The sequence below is a fragment of the Panicum virgatum genome, chromosome 5N, assembly GCF_016808335.1.
Source record: "Panicum virgatum strain AP13 chromosome 5N, P.virgatum_v5, whole genome shotgun sequence".
Lineage (NCBI taxonomy): Eukaryota > Viridiplantae > Streptophyta > Magnoliopsida > Poales > Poaceae > Panicum > Panicum virgatum.
In genome coordinates this window covers 33,282,567-33,297,731 of record NC_053149.1, presented here as the reverse complement: position 1 = coordinate 33,297,731, position 15,165 = coordinate 33,282,567, and the positions used below count along the sequence as shown (strand labels likewise).

General features: G+C 44.0%; 1 protein-coding gene and 1 long non-coding RNA gene across 8 annotated transcripts; one reads left to right on the top strand and one right to left on the bottom strand.

Annotated features, from left to right (window-relative positions):
• The first annotated feature begins 760 nt into the window (after positions 1-760).
• Positions 761-8,280, top strand: LOC120672501 (protein RGF1 INDUCIBLE TRANSCRIPTION FACTOR 1-like). Its single transcript, XM_039952927.1, has 4 exons — positions 761-904; positions 7,426-7,470; positions 7,741-7,974; positions 8,068-8,280. The coding sequence occupies exons 1-4, from the start codon at positions 761-763 to the stop codon at positions 8,278-8,280; spliced, it is 636 nt and encodes a 211-aa protein (XP_039808861.1).
• A 4,165-nt stretch (positions 8,281-12,445) lies between these two features.
• LOC120677017 lies at positions 12,446-14,894 on the bottom strand. Of its 7 annotated transcripts, none has more exons than XR_005676086.1 (5): positions 14,156-14,870; positions 13,953-14,044; positions 13,410-13,555; positions 12,810-12,926; positions 12,446-12,713 (listed from the first exon to the last, which is right to left on the bottom strand). It is a non-coding gene; the product is annotated as an uncharacterized LOC120677017 (long non-coding RNA). The 7 variants fall into 7 exon arrangements; XR_005676087.1 differs by having other exon boundaries at positions 13,410-13,535; positions 14,156-14,869; XR_005676082.1 differs by having other exon boundaries at positions 13,410-14,044; positions 14,156-14,894.
• Positions 14,895-15,165: the final 271 nt, after the last annotated feature.

Here is a 15,165-nt window from a genome sequence, read left to right as displayed (position 1 = left end):
GGTTGGGCACCAATAACTACTCGACACGGCTCCTACGGCTCACCTGGCTCATAAGCTTGGGGGCTAGATGCCACAAAAATCCCAAACTGGACGCCACAAAAATACTCAGAAGATGACTCGCGTGGAGACTAAGATCGCAAAAGACCCTTGAATTGATTATTCAAATCATTTCAAGGCTCACGGGCTGATAAGCTACGCCCAACATTTGATTTTCTATTTCAAAATGAAAAAAGAAGATTCACATAAAAAGTGCACTTTGATTTTGTTCCACTATATTATTACCCGACATTTCAGTTTCTAGTGTTAGAAATTATGCAAAATCTTTTTGTTGTGCCAGCAGTTTTCTTGGAGAAGTGTATGTACTTGTTGTTGTTTTTCTGTTGTTTCTAATGATCACTTCAGTTCTTTGTGCCGCAAATTATTGCAAACTTCTTATAACGCCGACGGTTTCACAGGAAAGGTGCATCTACTACTCATTATTTTTCACTAAGATTTATAGCCGATAGTTCAGTTTCCTAGTGTCACAAAATATGTGAAAATTCTTACTTTGTAAATGGTTTTACGCGAAAAAGTGTTTGTATGCATTTCTTACCCTATAAGTTTTAGCCGACATTTCAGTTATTAGCGCCGTAGATTGTGCAAAACTTCTAACTGTGCCTACGGATTTACTGGAAAAGTGCAGGTACTTCTCATAGTCATTCCTCTATAAATATAGCTAATCCATTCACTAACAAGCCCAGAACAGACTATTGCTTTTACAATGAAAAGAGAGATGGTGCCTCCATGGCTAGAGCTACTACTTGCAACACAATTCTTTACCACTTGTCCAAACCATCTTCTTGCCAGTCGTAATGAATGTAACCTATTTTGCATCCAATGTGAGGCAACACCAGCTGCTTTCTGCTACTATTGCCGTTCTGGATTCATGCGCTACGGAGTGGAAAACGGCGAACCGCTGACTGGTGAGTGAGGCGAACCCACGAGCCCCCATCCCTGCCGGCGGCCACCATCACCCTCCGCCGGAGGCCACCCCTGCCCCGGTGGCCACCTCCCCCTTCCCGGACGACCCTCTCCGTTGTTAGACTCGTGATGAGCAGTTCTCCCCCCACCTTCACCCCCTCCACCGCCCGGACTCGATCCAGATTCGCACCGGCAACTCAACCTGGAGACACCCCCCTTCTCCCCCTCCACCAGGGTGGGTCCTTCGCGCTCATGTGATGACTCCCCGGAGGGGATTTGCTTCAGCATCCCCTCTGACTCCGATGGAGAGGATGAAGATGAGGTCGATGCGGACGAGCTCCATTGGCTCCCTCCCTACACCTCCCCTAACGGGAAGGCTGCTGCGGTCGCTGCGAGGCGCAGATCTGCTTCCCCCGCTCGCTCTTCAGGTGGATTCATGGCCGACGCACATTGTGTGGGCCCGTTGTCTCAGTCGTATTCACCCCCTCTGGTCGATGAGGATGGCTTCCGCCGGGTCGTCAGTCGGCATCGCCTCCGTGAAGATGCACGCCGAGCGCGCCTGCCGACCTGTACCTGCTGATCTGGTCGGAAGATGCTTCAACTGTCTGGCATTTGACCACGTCACTTCCCAATGTGTTCATCCATCCCGCTGCCTCCAATGTGAGCAGGTCGGGCACGTCGCTAGGAACTGCAAGCGGCATCGCTTCCCAGGTGCCCTGATTTGGGGGCGTGGTCGGCCTGTTCGTCGGGCTGCCCCGGCGTCGATGCTGTGGTGGCCTCCAACTCCCGAGGCATGGGTTGCTCTGCCGCCTCGGTGTCCACTGCTTCGTCGTGCTCAACATCTACTGGCCATGACTACTCTGGCCCAATGTTGATCTGTGCGGCATCGTCGGTGGACCGTTTTGCTTCGCCGGCCGGTCAGCCAATTTCACCACAGGTCGCTCGTCTCCCCCGCCAACAACTCCGGAGCTTCCGCGCGGGCATCCTTCCCGGCACCCCTGCCTCGTCGCCTGCACAGTCCCCCGCATGGCAGAGCTCTAGAACGACGAGGACGCACTGGTCGCTACTGCTCTGGTCGTCCTGATCGTTGGCACAAGGCCTTCCTTTGACCCCTATCAGGTGCGTAGGCATATTCAGGACAACTATGGTTTGGCGGGAGCTGATTTCACCCTACATCGCTACTGGCCGGAGGATTTCTTGGTGATTTTCAGCAATCCTGTTGACCTTCGACGGGTGCTGGAGGCTCCACCATTGCCGCAGGTAGAAATGGTCCTCAGATTTCGTCGTTGGAACAGGCTTGCCACTGCTGATGGTGATTCCATGCGCTACCGAGTCCTACTTGAAATCAGGGGCTTTCCATCTCATGCTTGGTCGGCTACAACTGCTCAGATCATCCTTGGTGACGCTTGTGCAGCACCTGAGCCCACCCCTACTACTACTGCCAATGCTGATTTTTGACGCTTTCAGACAGTGGTCTGGTGTAGTGACCCGTTCTGATTCCTAATGAGGCGGTTGTACGCATCCCTGAGAAAGTCGCTGATCCAGAGAACAATAATTTGTTCCATCGGCCTGATGAGAACATCCATCATGAATTGCGTTTGCTTCGCTATAAAGTTGAAATTGAAATCTTGGAATTCCAGGTCTGGAATGATTCTGGGTCATCTGTTGACTCTGGTACGTTGCCGGATCGTGTTCTTTCTGACTCTGATTCTGATGAGGATTACCCAGGTTTCACTCAGCATATGCGCTCTCATCCATTCCCACGTCGAACTATCTTTCGGACCACTAGTTTCGGTCGTGGCGCTGCTGGCGGCGGCGCATGTTCGGGCGATGGTGGTGGTTCTGCCCCTGCGAACCAGGCTTTGGCGGGCTGCCCACTTTCTTGTCCCATTCGCTTTGGTTCCTTCCAGTGCTCTGTTGATACTCTTTGCCCCAAAGGTTCGGGGCCTAGCTGCAATAAACGTCTGTAACCTGGTGTGGCTGCAAAACAACTTGATTTATGTCATGCTAAGGTCGCCGCTATTCGATTGTTTGACCCTATGCTTGCTGAGGCATTACGTTCTGATCACTTTCGCTTTCGGATTCATGATGAGAATGGGACGGCTAGGAATGTTCAGTCCCATGTGCCGGCCACGCCACATGACCCTATGCTGATTGAGATTGCTATACTGTCTGCACCGTCGCCTGTGGCTGAAGCTGATGTTGCTTCGCCACCTCATCTTGACTACAGCCTTCCTGAAATGGTCGCACCTCCTATGGCTGCTCCTAATTTTTCAGCCATGGCGGATCTTGAAACGGTACATTTCGATGTTCAGGACCCCCAGCCACTATCTGACATCCCTGATGACATGCGCAATGTAATGGTCGCTCGTGGGACACGTGAAACGCTTCCACTTCATCTTTTTGTTGGTACTGAGGCCCCAATGAATGATGCTATTGTTGATTTTGCACATACTGTGTGCAGGAATGTGTCTCCGCCACCGCTGGTTGCCTCTCCCCCGCGCCGGAGAAGCCGTCTGCAGCAGCAAGAATTTACTATCAGGCGCAGCGAGAGGTTAGCAAGAAAGTCGTGGCACCGGGCCACCAAGCCAGTGGTCCAAGCACAAAATGTGATGATGAGGAAACTTGGCATCACCTCCGACAGCCAGCTGCCGGACGCCTTGTCATTCCAGCAGTTTACGGCTACTTTCTCGTCCACCCTAACAGCCTCGCATTGCAAGGCCCTTGATGCGTTGCTGCCCGCTGGTATGGGCTCATTGGCAACAGAGGTGGCCACACTAGTGATGCTGTCCTAAGCCCGTTACTTGGTTGCTTATTGGTCGCAAAAAATTTTAGCTGTGTTAAGTGAAAACTGGTTGGTCTGGAATGTGCGTGGCTTGAAATCTAGAGCCAGGCGTAATGTGGTGCGTGAAATTGTCAGTTAAGAAAACATATCTCTTCTATCTCTACAAGAAACTAAACTTGATGACTGCCCACCTAACGTGGTCCTGGAGACCTGTGGCGCTGATTTTGATTTCTTCTTCCAACCGGCAACCAATTCCTGTGGAGGTATCCTTTTGGCTTGGAGAAGAGATGCCTGGTCGGTCTCATCTCCTATTATTCAGTCGTTTAGCTTGTTTGCTAAAGTCACGTTGCTACAAACTAATGAAACCTGGTGGGTTACATGTGTTTATGGTCCACAATTGGATCATGAAAAATTGATGTTTCTGGAAGGGCTCAGGGTACGTGCGACTTGCCCGGGTAGGTGGCTCATGTGGGGTGATTTCAATCTCATCTATCGGGCCGAGGACAAGAATATCCACAGATTTAATCGATGGTTGATGAACTCTTTTCATACGTTCATTGACGACCTGGAGCTTCAGGAGTTACACCTTAGAGGTCACCTATACACTTGGTCGAATGAACGTAACAGACCTACTCTTGTGCGCCTCGACTGGGTGTTTGTCATGGAAGATTGGGACACGGATTTTCCTGACCATGATTTATCTACTTTGGCAACGGAATGCTCGGACCACACATCCCTGCTGTTAAAAACTGACTGTTCCTTGCCACATTTCGAGCGCTTCCGTTTTGAGAACTATTGGACACGATGTGAGGGATTTCTCCAAGTTGTTGAGGACGCATGGAACGCCCCACTGCCCTGGTCGGCCACGGATGTGGATGTTTTTCGGTGTTTGGATTTCAAGCTGCAGCAAACGGCCAAAGCTTTAAAGAGTTGGAGCACGAAGCATATTGGTTCGGTTCACCTTCAACATGCAATTGCCAAAGAAATTGTCTTTCGTCTCGACTCAGATCAGGATACCAGGGTCCTTGCACCACATGAGCTGGCCTTACGTCGCAAGGCCAAGCTATGCTCTTTGGGGTTGGCCTCCCTACAAACGATGTTGGTATGCCAGCATGCCCGTATCACTTACCAGCGTGCCATAGAAGTCGCAAAAATCATATCACCAAACTGCGAGCTGATGATGCAGTTTTGTTCAGAGATGAAGAGATAGCCAATGCAGTCTTTGATCATTTTGACTCCATTTTTGGTTCCAGAGGGGACTACCTCAACCACATTAAACTGGAAGAGCTAGATCTACAGCCTCTGTAGGATGTGCACCAAGATCACTACTTCAGTGAAGAAGAGATTTGGCAGGCTATCGTTGAAATGCCAACGGATAAGGCGCCGGGACCGGATGGCTTCACGGGGCTTTTTTACAGAACGGCTTGGCCGATAATCAAAGGTGACATTTTTAGAGCATTTCAAGCCCTTTGGTCTCTTGATGGTCACAGCTTCTTCTTGGTAAACCAGGCCTACATGGTTCTTCTTCGCAAGAAACAGGAAGCGATTGCCATCGGTGACTATAGGCCAATTAGTCTGATACACAGCTTTGCTAAGTTATTCACTAAGGTGCTGGCCCGTCGTCTTGTCCCACACATGCATGGCCTTGCCAAGCACAACCAGAGTGCATTCATTCGATCAAGACTCATCCATGAGAATTATAAGGCAGTACATTTGACTGCAAAATTTCTGCATCGTGCCGAGTGCTCTAATCAAGGTGGACAATTCTAAGGCTTTTGACACAGTCAACTAGCGCTTCCTCCTCAGTCTGCTACAACACCTTGGGTTTTCTAGAAGGTGGATTGATTGGATTTCTCTCAGCAACCACCAAAGTAATTTTGAACGGGTCGCTAGGCAGGAGGATTTGTCACGCTAGGGGCTTACATCAGGGGGACCCTTTGTCGCCACTACTATTTGTGATTGTAATGGAAGGACTGAACGCTCTACTCAAGTTGGCCGATAACAAGGGACTGTTACAGACCCTGCATCCCAAGATCAAGGAAAGGGCCTTCATGTACGCCGATGATGTGATTGTTTTCTTATCACCAGTGCAGCAGGATTTGTTGGCCACAACAACAATATTGGAGATATTTGCGGGCGCCTCGGGATTAAAGACAAACATGTCAAAATGCATGATATCTCTGATACAGTGCGATCTGGAGGCCACGGTAACACTCAGTAGATATTTTCCAGGCAAAATTGATCCTTTCCGCATTCGCTATTTGGGCATACCACTTGGGCTGAGGCAGCTGTCCAAGAATAATCTTTAGCCTTTGATTGATAAAGTCGCGAGCAGGTTACCTACCTGGAAAGCTGGTCTTTTGAACAAGGCCGAAAGATCCACCTTAATCAAGAGCACACTATCGGCCATCCCTACCCACACAGCATTGGTGGCAAATCTCTCTCCATGGGTGAAAAAACAAATTGACAGTGTTAGGAGAAGTTTCCTTTGGAAGGGGGCTCAATCTGTGAAAGGGGGTCACTGCTTGTTGGCTTGGCCGCGTGTGTGCAGGACACCTGACCTTGGCCGATTAGGAATTCTTGACTTACAACGGTTTGGTTATGCTTTACGCATGAGATGGCTTTGGATGAAACGAACCGATGAGGCGAGGTCGTGGCATGAGCTTCCCATGGAGAAGGAACCTATAGTTGAGGCCATGTTCCAGTCTTCTATTTATGTTGAGCTGGGCGATGGGCGCAAGGCCTTTTTCTGGACTGATCGTTGGTTGCAGGGGCAATCCCTGCTCGATCTGCATGTTTGTGCTGTTGGTGCCCGAATTAAGGGACAAAGGACAGTGGCTCAGGCACTGTCACGAGACCAATGGATTGGGGACATCTCCGGGGCTCTCATGGTGCAGGTACTCCTAGACTACCTGCAAGTTTGGGATTGGACACGTCACATCCAATTATCGGAGAATCAACCGGACAGGATTTGCTGGAAATGGACGGGGACAGAATCTTCTCCACCCCCTCCGCGTACTTGGCTTTCTTCATTGGCAACATCCGATTGAAGGTGCAAAATTGCTCCGCAAAGCACGAGCTCCGGCCAAGTGCAAATTCTTCATTTGGCTTGTGCTCCATGACCGATGTTGGACGGCCGCTCGACGGAAAAAGCATGGCTTGCAGGATGATGACTCTTGTGTGCTTTGCGCCCAATTGCCGGAAACGATAGATCATCTTTTAACTTCTTGCCCTTTTTCCCGGGAGGTATGGTTCAAGGTGCTGCAAAAGGTTGGATGGGAGATGGTCGCGCCCAGCATGCACACTTACAGCTTTACCTCTTGGTGGGCTGCGGCACGGAAGCAGCTCCCAAAGACAAGTAGGTGTGGCTTCGATTCTTTCGTCATCTTGGTATGCTGGCTGCTTTGGAAAGAAAGGAATGAAAGGACTTTTGATCGTCGAGTTCGAACTGTACACGATGTTGTCTTACGTGTGCTTGATGAGGTTGTAGCTTGGTCCCATGCGGGTTTTAGGCAGCTTGAGTTGGCTTTAGCGAAGGCTGGTGTGCTTTCCGGTCGTGCCATTGTAATTGTGTAATAGGATCCATAGTTTTGTGTTGGTTCCACTTCTCCGGAACCGACATTATGTAACCTCTTTTCTATCCTCTTAATGAAAAACGTGCCCAGGCACGGTCGCGAAAAAACTATTGCCGTTCAAGTGATCACTCCACCCATCGTGTAATCCAGGTACAAAATGTGTAATCATACCGTCAATAGTATGTTATGAAATTCCACAAAGGGTATACGTATATTCCATATAACTAAAATGTTTATGACTTGGATATATATTCTATTTTTGCTTCGTTCTTAGCTCACCTCATAATCAAAACACAAGCATAAACCTTACGTGAACATAAATTTGGATGTTCATTAATGAATTTTGTTTATATTCCATGGATATTGTGAGTAAGCGCATATAAGATAGCAAATTTAAGTTTTCGATATTGGGCCTTTCAGATAAGGCGATCATCCTACCATGATGTTGTGAGAGTTTCAGAGATTGAGGACATTCTCGATATTAGTGTTGTGCAAACATACATAATCAATAGTGCAAGGGTTGTATTCTTGAATGAGCATCCACAACAACGTAACTATGGTGTCTCTAAGACAACTTCATCTTCAACACATAACTGTGAGATATGTGGCCGTGCTCTACTTGATGCATTCCGCTTCTGCTCTCTTGGCTGCAATGTAAGTGATCACACATCAGCTAAAGATTAAGTCAAAAATAAGAAATAATTTTCATTATCAGTTTAACATACTCTACATCCTAAATTTCTACAGCTCAAAGGCATACAAAATGACATGAATATGGCAGCTACGATTGAAAGCAGTCCTCAGTGTTGCGGAAAGGCTGACGTACGTAAGAGTGATGATGGTTCAGGTACTACTAGTGACAAAGATAGCTGCAATGAAAACAATGAAGAAGAACCACCACCAAAAAAGATTGCTCGTCACCGACGCAAGGGAATTCCCCAACGTGCTCCATTCTTCTAATGCAAGCTCATGACTGTATCCATTATATTTTAAGGCAATAGGATAATGAGCGAAGATTTGTCATGATGGTTGGAATGAATGAAGGAATGCACAAATAAAATAAAGGACCCTATTCTATTTAGGGTAGTTTTCTCTATTTTGGAATCCTTTCATAAACAATTTAATTATTATATTATTGTTAGATGGTTTATTCTACCCTATTTCTACAAAAGGTAATAGATGAGCTAAGTGGATCCACATGGTGAGCGTTGAACACATGGGTCCCTATTTCTCTTAGTGCCATTCATGATCAAGGCACTAGAGCAGTTTGAAGATCAAATGGAGGTGGGGCATATTTCTTGGATTACAAATATTTTAAAGTGAAATTATATGATGCAAACGAGTTGGACGTGACACAAATGCCTTAAAGCATTGTAAAGAAACATGAGGAAATGGGGTATGTAATCTTAGTTTTGTTGCATTTGCATTGCCAAAGTATAATTGAAAACATGGTTTATTTTTTAGATAATGGGAATAAGAGTACCCAGTCTTGACCTCAAAAGAGGCTACAACCGATTATAACAATGTTTGCAGCTCTTCATCTGCGATCATACTGACAAGATTAAACAATAGGTCCTACATGTTTGAGAAAAAGAGTAAACAAAAGGTGACATAGCCAACCCAAAAGTTTGATGAAGAAGCTTATTAAGGACTAATCCTATTACTAAACCTCCATCCATGCTTAGCAAATAACTGCACGACCAAGACCTCCATGGTTTGACATGCCTTCGGTATCGCCTCCTTGTCTTCGTCACGCCTTTGTAGTTGCGCCCAGAATCAAAGCCAATTGGTGCCCTGATATAGTACCTGCATATAAGTTTTAGTTAGAGATTTGCCAAACACCACATCCTAAGCCAAATGGCCCAACATAAAGCAAATGCTCCTACTAAGTACTAACAGTTTTCTTTTAACTTGGTTTCAATCACCCTAAGCCAATTACCAAGCAAATGAGTAATGCTATGAGGCGGATTTAAATCGAAGGCAATATATATGGCTCTCCATTGGAACTTGGCTACATGACAACCAATAAAGAGATGTTGAATAGTTTCATCACTAGAACAAAAACAATATTGTTTGTTACCATTCCAATTGCGTCTTGCTAAATTGTCTTTAGTAAGAACAACACCCCTCTTCAAGTATGATATAAATACTTTAATTTTAAGGGATATTTTTAATTCCATAGATGTTTGTCAAACGGTATGTTACCATTGCTAATAAGTGCAACATACATTGAGTTAATGGTAAACATACTAGATTGATTCAAGTTCCATCGAGAAATATCAGCATTATCATTTAAATGAACATGACTAATGCGAGCAAACAAATCATGTCATAAAGTAAGTGTATGGCCTGCCAAAGTTCTTCTAAAGGACACAATGAGAGGTACTCTATCAAATACTAATGCTACAGTCGCATGCTTTTTTCGCACAATATTAAAAAGGGCATGATATTGCTCTCTAAGTGTATGAGTGCCTAACCACTCGTCCTCCCAAAATCTTATTTGATTACCATCATTTAATTGAAAGGACCCATAGTTCATAAATGTATCTTTAACTTTCATGAGACCCGCCCAAAAATGAGAGTTCCTCGATTTCTTTTCCACTTGAGCAATAGTCTGGTTCTTCAAGTACTTGTTCCTTAATAAACTTTGTCAAATGCCCTCTTCATTGATAAGTTTAAAAAGCCATTTATTGAACAAACAGCTATTCTGTATATCAAGGTTCTTAATGCCTAAATCTCCCCCTCCCTCCCCCCCCCCCAATTCCTTTTGGCTGGCATATAATACTCCATTTGGCTAATCAATATTTCTTCTTATGTTTGTCAGATTGCCAAAAGAACCTTGACCGATAGTAATCCAATTTTTCAAGTACCTGGGATTCAAAAAAAAAGATAACATAAACATGCCTGAACCAGTTAAGACTGAATTTATTAGAACCAATCGTCCTCCTACCGACATGTGCTTCCCTTTCCAACTACTTAGTTTTTTTCTCAAACTTCTCTATGATCCTCCGGTCTGCATTGCTAAGCTTTCTAAAGTGCATTAGAACGACAAGATATCTAAAAGGATACTTCCCATTGTTTCATCTCTTTAGCTTGTCCAAAACAAAATATTTCACTCTTATGATAGTTAATTTTAGGACCTGATAATTGCTCAAAATCACATAATAACATCTTCATGTTAGTTGCTTTTTCAATATCGTGGTCCATAAAAAGGATGGTGTTGTCAGCATACTGCAAGATAGACAAGCCACCATCTATAACATGAGGAACAATCCCCGTAACCTGACCCTCATACTTAGCTTTGTTTATTAGGATATCGAATATATCGATAATAATATTAAAAAAATGGGTGAAAGTGGATCACCTTGTCTCAGGCCTTTCAAAATTTGAAAGTTTTGTCCTATCTGATCATTGATTTTGATAACCACATGACCCCGTTGGATGAAAGCTTCGATCCATTCACACCACTTTTGTGAGAAACCTTTCATTCTTAGTGTTTATTGGACGAAACTACATTTTACTTTGTCATATGCTTTCTCAAAATCAATTTTAAAAATGACTCCACTCTGTTTTTTCCTATGTAGTTCATGAATGGTTTCATGTAAAATGACGGCCCCCTCCATGATATTACTACCAGGAAGAAATGCAGTCTATGTAGGACTAATAACCTTCTATGCCACCACATTGAGATCCTATTAGTAAACAGATGGGTCTGTATTGCTGAATTTTGATAGCTTCTTTATACTTTGGTAGTAAAATAATTGTTCCAAAGTTGAGGCTATAGAGAGGTAATTCTTCTTTATGGAACTCTGAGAACAACGCCATTAGGTCACCCTCAATCATACCCCAAAATGCCTGATAGAATTCAGCCAAGAAACCATCAGGCCCTGGGGCTTTATTATGTTCCATTTGAAAAATAGCCTCTCTCACCTCCGCTTCTGTGAACACCGAAGTTAGGATCTCATTTTCATTATCTGTTACTTGGGGAATGTCATCTATTCAAGTCACATCCAGGTTAAAATCATTATTATCTGGTGGACCGAAGAGACCTTTATAATATGTGGTGATGTATTTCTTTAATTCCTCATCACCCCTTATTATATGGTTCCATCTTGTAATTGATATATCCTCATTTTTCCTATGTTTTCCGTTGGCAATCAGTTGGAAGTACTTGGTTTTTTAGTCGCCTTCTAGTAACTTCTTAACCTTTGCTCGTTGGTACCACTTAATTTCTTCCTCTCTAAGCATTTCTGCTAGTTTGTTCTTCATGTACTGTTCTAGATCAGCGTCTTGTAGGGATAAAATAGTGGTTTCCATTTTTTATCTAGACTATCCATGCTGTCTAGAATTTTTTTTCTTTTCCTTTTTTAGTGCACCACTTGTGTTCTTAGCGTATCCCCATAGGTGTTGGCGAAGTCTCCTAATCTTAGCTTGCCATCTTTCCATCAGAGTGGAACCAAGATCCACATTCTCCCAAGCCTCCTTTACCATGTCCATTAAACTATCAGGAAGCAACCATCCCAATTCAAACTTGAATCGACATAAGGGTCACCTATTTGCACCCCTAATACTCAATAGGTAAAGGTAAAAACGAAGAGAAACAGGATCTGTCACCATTAGTAGACTGGATCTCTGTGTCCTTGCCAGCCATCACTGCAAGAATAGGTGGTATTAACGACGACATATGTGGTCGTTAAAAGTGTATATGTGGTCGTTAAAAGTTTTTAATGACCACAAAAATGTGGTTGTCCATGGTTGTTATAGGCTCCGTCATTAAAAGAATTAACGACCACATATAATTTCCCGTCGTTAACTTTTCAACAACCGGACAATATGTCGCAATATGTCGTCGTTATTGCTAGAGTATTAACGACCACATTTCTATTATTAACGACCAAACTTTTCATCGTTAATCTCATTACCCCCATTTTACAAAAGGTATTAACGACCACATTTTAGTAATAACGTCCACATTTACTGTTCTTAGGTACATGCACTAGATGCACCGGTGCACTAACAACCACTTCTTTATACTAACCACTCCATTTTACTGTTAACATCCAATTTCATATCATTTGCCACTACATTGCACCTTATGCGTTCACATATATTTGTAACAACACAATAGCGGGAAACAAATAAATTGTGATAGCAAACTTTTATCATTTATGCAAACTTCAACACTTCAAGATGCTTATTTGCATCCAAGAAAAAATGAACCAGTACGATACAAGAAATAAGCTAAAAGCAACTGGCTAAGGCTAATCCTAGCAGAGAAAAAAATGCTTCACGAATTGTCCTGTGAAAGCATTTTAGCAGTATGGTGCTTGAAGATCATCCATCAAAGGCCTCACCACAAACAATTATCGTGTCATCCTTCTACATCCTGATTCCTACAATATGCAATTTTTTTATCAGGACAAAGATAAAAGAAAACAAATGGATCAGGCATGAGAATAAATAAGACCTTTTTGAGCAAAAATTCTTACAATGCTGGTCCGTCTGATTCATGTTGGCTCAAATTGTCCCAGGGCAGCTACCTTCGATCCATCCTAGTAGTAGCCACTGGCTTCTCAACAAAGGGCAGGATTTACCATGTGCTGAAACTGCAGGCACCAAATCTCTATTATCATTTTTGTAAGTTGACTCCGATCTACATATGATAGGAGGAAAATAGTTGTATATCAAAAATAAGATCTGTACTGAGGTATATATACTTACATTACAATCATATTTTACAACTACAAATTTTGTTTATGCAAGGAAAAAAAATTAAAACAAAAAACAGCAATTATTGAAGAAATAAAGGTGAGATTTACAATTCATATGAAGTTGCCTAATTAGTACTCCAGCAAGTTTTAGGAAACACATGCTACGGTTGACCAGAGAAAATTAAACTGCCTGAGTGAAGCAATCTTTATCCTTGACTCAAAGAAAGGAAAATTCGCATTCAGCTAATCTATTAACTCATACCAAAAAGATGTAGGTGCTGCCTTAATAAATGTATTACTCATGCTTCACAAACATGTATACAGATATTATCTTTGGAACAATTCTGCTAGGGTTAAGAGCAAAAAAATTCAACTTACCATAGAAGAAAAGACTCGAATATATGAAGCAGAGGGAACCGATATGCTTGAGTCTAACATTTCAAATTCTTTTCAATCATGCACCCTTTCAACAATGCATCTGCAGTTCTGCACCCTGGTTCCTGACTGCAGGACATACGTAATAACTGTAAATGATGTTAAAATTCTATATTTCCAGATGGTAGTACGAACAAATCTTTTCATAATCAAGAATGTTTATGAACTCCCCAACCGACCCTGATGTCTGAGAATAAATATGCAATTGGTAACCCACGAGACTACAGATGGGGGACAATAACTTCTGAGCCTATATCATCTAAGAAAATAAAACTATTTGTCATTGCTACAGGAAGCAAGCGTAAATCACAGGATTCAGTTGCCTGACAAAAAAGTAGCCAGCCTTTTCGGTCAGAAACAAATATATAGATAAGATAAGGCAAACCATGTGAAAATGCGATAGAAATTTGAACCCTAACCTCAGGGGATTAGTTGATACCTACAAATCCAAATATGCCGTTGGGCAGCTATGAAGTGAAACCTTACTTTCTCATCCTGTTGTTCTGAACGGACTGCGAAGACATGCAATGGAGGAGCTGATGAATCTTCACGCCTACGGCCCCACTTCCTAAAAAAGCCTAGAAAGTCCATGCCAGGTCATGTAAATCTGAAGCTATTTATTTCAAAGAAATAAAGGATGTGCAAAATATAATTAATTGTTAAAAATTATAATTGAAAATACAAAGTACCGATTGCATTAAGGGGTTCTTCTACACCTACTGCCTAATGGACAGGGTTGGTTCCGTGACTTTGGGTGTAAAATAGACACAGCACAGGAGAATAAAAATGATTTCAATGCCTTAGCCCCTCCATTTTCTAGGTCTGCAAAATTATTATGCATAAAAATCAAGTAAGACAACCAAAATTCAGCACAACCGGACAAATAATTGGAGATTGGATTGGGTAAATCAGGAGGCATAATGAAAACTAAAGAAGCGAGGCGAAATAACAGATGCTGCTGTCCTGCTATGCTCCGGATGCCGTCACGCCGCAGAAGCTGCTGTACTGTAGTCCTGCTGGCCACCGATTGACCGATGCTTGCAGCACGCTTGCCCCATGCAGCGCGCGTGCAAAGGAGCTGCCCGCACCTCCGCCCCTTCTGGCCTTCTCGATTTGGTCACATGCGCAGGAACGGCTTGCCGCCGCCGCCGGTCGCGTGCGCAGGAACGGCTTGCCGCAATACGCCAATAGGTATACATCGATGGAGGGGGAATAATGGGAGGAGGCAGGCATCAGGAGGCAGATCTGCATGTTTTGCCAGGGAAATCTATAGCGGATCGGATGAAAAATCAGAATCAAATCCGATGAGAGCAGGGAAGTTATTTTTCTAGAGAGGCATGGGGAAGATATGAGAGGAGAAAGGGCATTAAGAGTAGATCGATCTCTCGCACGGATAAGAAGTAAGAATAACTGTTAGGCTATGCGATTAGCGACCACATTAGCCTGTTCGATAACGACCGCTTCTTTTCTCGTCGTCGGGTGTCCAGCTTACGACTGGGATGGACATCAAATAGCATCCTCTAGTAGTGCATCAACTTTGAGGCCTGGTGCAGCACCGCCTCGTCGCTGGTGTCCACCAAGCGCTTGCTGGGGCGAAGCTCAACGCCCGCCAGGATGGCCACTAGCTCCGCCGGGCTTACTATATGTTCCTGTTGTTTCCTACATGATCTGCTGTATCATAGCTTCATGCCCACCAAGC

What these genes read in the sequence shown, in the direction of transcription:
- LOC120672501 (XM_039952927.1), top strand. Translation starts at nt 761, where the DNA reads ATGAAAAGAGAGATGGTGCCTCCATGGCTAGAGCTACTACTTGCAACA. An exon ending in CAACACCAGCTGCTTTCTGC is followed by an intron (nt 905 to 7,425) that starts TACTATTGCCGT and finishes CGGTCGCGAAAA; the next exon opens with AACTATTGCCGTTCAAGTGA. An exon ending in CCACCCATCGTGTAATCCAG is followed by an intron (nt 7,471 to 7,740) that starts GTACAAAATGTG and finishes TGGGCCTTTCAG; the next exon opens with ATAAGGCGATCATCCTACCA.